General features: G+C 32.3%; 1 protein-coding gene across 1 annotated transcript; it reads right to left on the bottom strand.

Annotated features, from left to right (window-relative positions):
• Nucleotides 1-2,270: 2,270 nt before the first annotated feature.
• On the bottom strand, nt 2,271-5,318 carry LOC149241505 (polygalacturonase-like). Its single transcript, XM_089370569.1, has 9 exons — nt 5,184-5,318; nt 4,671-4,802; nt 4,424-4,594; nt 4,179-4,202; nt 3,822-4,029; nt 3,509-3,590; nt 3,302-3,410; nt 3,021-3,137; nt 2,271-2,477 (listed from the first exon to the last, which is right to left on the bottom strand). The coding sequence occupies exons 1-9, from the start codon at nt 5,316-5,318 to the stop codon at nt 2,271-2,273; spliced, it is 1,185 nt and encodes a 394-aa protein (XP_089226695.1).
• Between the last annotated feature and the right edge of the window lie 551 nt (nt 5,319-5,869).

The following is a 5,869-nucleotide window of genomic DNA, read 5'->3' as shown; positions in this document are numbered from 1 at the left end:
CAACTAAAGAATACATCAGTTAACTCAGTGCTTGGACAATTGAATGGAGACAAGTGTTAGAGGTGGGTGAAAGGGTGAGACTACTATCAGTTGTGACTATAGCTGTGCATGAGATTTGCACAATCATTGATTGAGATTGCCAATGAGGATTGTCCAGTACAAGCCAAGGGAATTCGAACTTGGATCTGATATATTCTCAACTTGGATTGTGCAGTAGAGGCAAGCAAACAGTGGAGGAGATTTGAACCCGTGACTTGTTCAGATCTGAGCTAGTTTGTGTGTAGCATGTGGAGATAGTACTGAGTACTTGTGAGGAGTATTGTACTATGTATTGTTACATGTTCTCTATCATTATTATATACAGATAGTTGGGGGTTTTCAGCTGTATTCTTTCCCCATTACATACTGTGTTGATATGTGTGATTGATGTTTCAATGTGCGCATGCAATTGTTTTTTTAATTCCGCAAATTGATGTCAATGGTAGAGGAGGTTATGCATTATGCATGCATTCCGCAAATAGTGTATAATCAGGATAATCTCTGTGAATAAGTGTTATATTATTCAAATTTCTACATAAACCAATTTTTTTTTTATTATAATCATTTTCAAAACTAAAAATCATGTTTTATAAAAAATAAAATTATTATCATTAAATTCTTATTCGTCTTTATAATTATCTTTTATAATAATTTTTCACTGATTATAATTTCGAGTTTGATCTTTATTTAACAAAGTGATTATAATTGAGTTTGATATTTGTTCATTTATTTATTAAAATATTCATAAATATTGAATCAATACATTTTAATTTTTAAATTAATTTTATCATGCAAATTATTACAAAATGTATTTTTTTTTTCAAAACAAAAATATATAATATATTTTTAATGTAAGCCCTTCTTTTCCCCATATTCTCAATAACATATACCGATGATTATACATTTAAAAATTTATATTCATCAAGTTATTATTTTTTAAAATTATGTATTTAACTTTATTTATGTATATTTTAATGGTTTTATCATTGTAGTAAGTATATGATTATCAACTCCATTTCACCTAAAACTAGGATTTGAATGTTTTTTCATTTTTTTCCCTCCATTTATGATTTAATAATTTTTTCTATAACATTTAAGATAACATAATTAAATCCCAAAATATATATATTTGAATTATATATCATTTAATTCAAAATTATTATTATTCTTTTTAAACGTGTATGAATCTAAATGTATTTTAATGCTCAATCTATTATATATCGAGGAAGACTAAATTCTAAGTACAAGTAGTAATTTTGAATATAAAGTATTGTAAAAGATTAGTATAAGATGTAAACTAATTGTAAACTTGACATTCATATATACCACTCTTAATTTGGAATATAAAAACATTTAATATTGAAGTAAGAGGCATACAATTTATTGAACTAACTGGATGTATTAGTAATAGAAAAAAATAAATAAGCATAACTAACATAAACACTTAATCTGTACAAATAAGAATTCAATTTATGCTTAAGTGTTTTCCTACAAGATAAACACCAAGAACTAGTTTCAAATATGAATATACATAGATTTTATTCAAGACAAACAAATTATTTCAAATTGAGGAAAATATTTTTCGGTCAAAATCACACACTTTATTTATAATCATAGAGCTTTCAAATTATTAGTATTTTAAATATATCTTTTTAAATTTTCTATATGAAACTCGATAAAATATGAAAAAATTGGAGCAGTATGATCCGGAAATCCGAGGTACTATGTTCATTATGTCGACGTTTCGAACCCCAAAGGGGGTCCATCATCAGGATAGAAAATGAATGATAGATTATCAAATAATAATTGTTAAATCTGATAATAATTTATTGTAATTTTTTTCAATATTTTTAAATATGAGTTTTTTTTAGGAAGTTCACTTAGCAAGTTTGTGAAAATGTAAAGTAAATGTTAATAGAAGATTCCATATCCAAATATTTGGGATATGAAGTCATGGAATTGTACTTAGTGGTAGCGATATGTATCAACCATCAAAATATATATATATATATATATAAGCATATAATACAATATCTTAGTCTAATATAATAGAAAGTAAGTAGACGCAAAGAACCAAATTGAACTCACATTATTCAAGAAAACAATATAAATGAATCTTCTTAATTTTAGCAATAATAATATAAATGAATCTTGTTAACTTTGGCCATAACAATATAAATGAATTTGGCCATGTTTTATTGTGAAGCTTTTGAACAAATAGAAGGACCGCACTAGTTTTTAAGGCAGCTAGGTGGCGAAGTAGTCCCCAAAGCCATTCCCAACACATTGGTACATATTGAATTTGCTGTGTTTGCAGCCGTTGAACTTATGTGAACATTTTCCAAAGTAATTCCTGTGCACGGAACTGTTTCGCTGCACGAAAAATTCACAGCCACATTCGTCGATGACGTTCCGTGGATGTTTTTAAAAGTGACATCCTGTGTATGGACTGCAGATAGCACACAACATCATCACAAACATTATTGCTGATTTCAAACTTCAAAACCAATATGTCCAAAAGATATTGCGATAACCGATATGTATGAAAATTATTGTGTTATATACTATTTGTCATTTCTATGCATTTAACATGGCGAAAAATTATATCAGATACATGATTACTGATTCCAAACTTCAAAACCAATATCCAAAATTTGTTTATAATTGGAGTAGTTGTAACTAATGATGCTAAAAATAATTAATTTCCTATTTCAAGCGAATAGATACTAAAGGGAAAGAAATTGTACTTTCGTGCTTATTATATGCACATACACCAGTGTTTCAGAATTGACGACATATATGGGAACTATATACCCACAGACTTCAAACTGATATTTCAAGAACAACTGGAACAAAACGCAATCTTAAAAGAGACAAAAGGACTATGATGCCAAATTAATTAAGATGTGTGTTGTATATGTTTTTCCCTCGGGTATGTTATGAAAACAACATGGAATTGCCCACAAAAGTTAGCTAATCACCTGAATTTTGCATGGCGAAGACGAATCGCAATAATATTGATCAATGATAATCGGATTCTTAACATTATGAACAACTATGTCCTCAAATCTGATATTTCGTGCATAGCCAGAACCACCCTGTATATTTACAAAAGCATGAATTCTGTTATAATCATCGTAGATAATTAAGATTAATATCAATTACAAATTGTAATGGATTGTTGTTGCATAGTGAAAATTTCAAGAGAAAATTTTAAAATCAATAGAAATAGTTAAAAGAGTCATACACATGCTAAACCAACCTGCCAAGTCTTGATTCTAGCTCCGTTGGATGTTCCGCTAAAAGTGACGTTTTGGACAAGAATGTCATCAATTTTGGCTGCTTCTCCATTTTCTCCCAGACTTCCAATACTTCAGAAAATAAGAAGTACAATTAAAATTGCATTCTTAATGTCTCATCTGACTGTATTGTATATTCTGCATGATAAGAGCAAAAATACATATCTCACCTGATGCCATGGCCTGGGCCACATTTTATATTTTTGACATTAATAGTAGATGAGCCCGACGAAATGGAAATGCAATCATCCCCTGGTATACAGTATTTATAATCATAATTAGCAGAACCTTTTATGTTTATTACGTGTTTGTCAATCTGAAGTTTAGATAGGTAAAATTAAGGTTTGCAGTTATAGCAACGTTAAGATAGGTCTAAGCTAGATGGATATATACTAAATTATTATTAAGCTATTGGATCTATGATAAATGGGTTTATGTGAATGAACAAATTAACGCAAAGCAGTGAAATTAATAGTTTCCAACCTGTCTCGATGACACAGTTGTCGATTTGGGCATTCTGAACTCTTTGTATATGAATACCATCAGTGTTTGGGCTTTCTTCAGGAGCTTGTATCTGAAGCCCGCTTAATTGGATATCAGAAGAGTCGACCACTACGAGATGCATTCGTTGGCTATTGACAAATTGCAAATTTTTTATCAAAACATTTGAACATCCACTAATAGTCATTGCCTGTAAGACCAACCCAAAATCCAAACCCATTGCATGAGAACAACCGCCTCCAATTAAAATTTACAGAAAAAATAAATAAAAAAAAAGTTGTTTATAGCATCGTGTCTCTCTTCAAGCAAATAAAGAAGGTGTTTAGGTTGGAAACAAACCGTCGGATCCGCATCTAGGCAACCCTTCACACATGCACATTTCCGATGATTAATATAAATTGAAGCAAATTGTTTATACGTGTTGTATTGATGTTTAATGTTAAATGTTAAGAGTTGGAGAGATGAGTGCGGATGGTGCTAGTGGGTGGAGTCGTACGTGGATATTCAATGGAGGAGAGATGATGGAATATTAGAGAATGCGACACAATGGTGACAAAAAGACCAGGTGAAATAGAAATGCTTACGTGTTGTTCGTGCACTTTGCAGGACTTCGACCACCAAGCCTGGCCTTGACCATCAATGACACCACCACCTTCTATGGTCAACCCAGATATACCAGAAAATCGGAGCCACATACCACGTTCATTGCTATTCCATGCAGATTGTTGATTGGGTGCAACTATTGTTCCTGTAATCTGCAAGTAATCTATGTCAGCGTACTTTGCGTCTATTGTCATCACAGGTAGACAACCCGACATCCAACTTTCTTACCTCTACTGAAATATGAGACTTGCAAGGACCAAGAAATGTCACTGGCGTAACTAGAAATTTCTTTCCCGACGGTACTTGGAACACTGCATCGGAAGGTGCCGTGCATGCTGCTTGCCATGCTTCTTGGAATGCCTAAAATAACCAGAAAAACAATAAACACCGAGTTAATAACCACAAAAGAAGAAATAATGATAACAATATTAATAATTTAATTAGTCACATTTTCTGGTTGGGGAAGAAAACATATTCTCATCAATAAGATTTAATTGGTTGTAAAGATGTTAATTAGATTACAAAGTATATATAATCTATTTTCCCAAATTTCAGTTATAGTGAAAGGTATATAGAGGAACAGGTAGTATGTATTCTGGACGGTTAGAAGAAAGAAAAACCCATTCCCACTGCAAAAATACCGCAGTGACTCGAACGTGAAGGTATGCTCAGTGCATCAAACTTTGCACGAGTATGAAAAGAATATTGAACATATATAATAAATGATTAAAAGGTAGTCACCGTCCGATCATCATTTAGACCGTTGCCATGTGCACCGTAGTCCATGACATTAAAGATCGGTGAAGCGCTGGAATCACTTTTGCTCAGCACCTTTCTATGAGTAGCCCAACTTGAATCCACCATTAACAGGGCCATAATAGCAACAGCTGAAGCGAATGTAGTATGCAAATAATTTCCTTGTTAAAAGCGTCTTATCATTTTTTCACACACAGAGAATTAGAAATCATATTGTTTGCAACCTACAGGACCATAGTGTGCTTTAGTCATTACCAATGATTTAATATCCATTGTGAAAATTCTGAAGCCGAACCGTTGTTGCGGCCTACAGGTGATCGAAACTTGTTTCATGGCAGGGAGAAGAAGGGGGATTTTATAGGGCTAAAAGCCATTTAAAACGTGTTCCTATCTCTTTTTCGTTTGCTTCTTCTTTCTGCCTCAGGAACTCGATTTGGTCCGGTCCGCTTTATTTTTTTTTCTGACCGCACTGTGCCCATTAAAACTGACTTAACCGTACACATTTTTAATCACCCATTTTTAATGTCAAACTATTCATTATCTTCCTTCCCACGAAATCATCAGTGTGTCACTGTCCGTCAACAATAACAACAGTTGCTGTCAACGAACTGATCGTACTTATCCATTTTGTGGTCAATACGAGCGGCAAGTATTTTCTTTCTGTGTGTTGG

Source organism: Pinus tabuliformis, chromosome 8, assembly GCF_031772625.1.
Source record: "Pinus tabuliformis cultivar Carrire ecotype Pingquan chromosome 8, CPIR1, whole genome shotgun sequence".
Lineage (NCBI taxonomy): Eukaryota > Viridiplantae > Streptophyta > Pinopsida > Pinales > Pinaceae > Pinus > Pinus tabuliformis.
Note: the sequence above shows the minus strand (reverse complement) of the source record. Positions and strands in the feature narration are given on the sequence as shown.

Excerpts from the sequence above, each read along its gene's own strand:
- LOC149241505 (XM_089370569.1), bottom strand. The coding sequence starts at position 5,318 with ATGGCCCTGTTAATGGTGGATTCAAGTTGGGCTACTCATAGAAAGGTG. Across the intron at positions 3,411-3,508 it reads GGCCCAGGCCATGGCATCAG|TATTGGAAGTCTGGGAGAAA; the intron begins GTGAGATATGTA and ends TATTTTCTGAAG. Across the intron at positions 2,478-3,020 it reads CTTCGCCATGCAAAATTCAG|GATGTCACTTTTAAAAACAT; the intron begins GTGATTAGCTAA and ends GTCCATACACAG.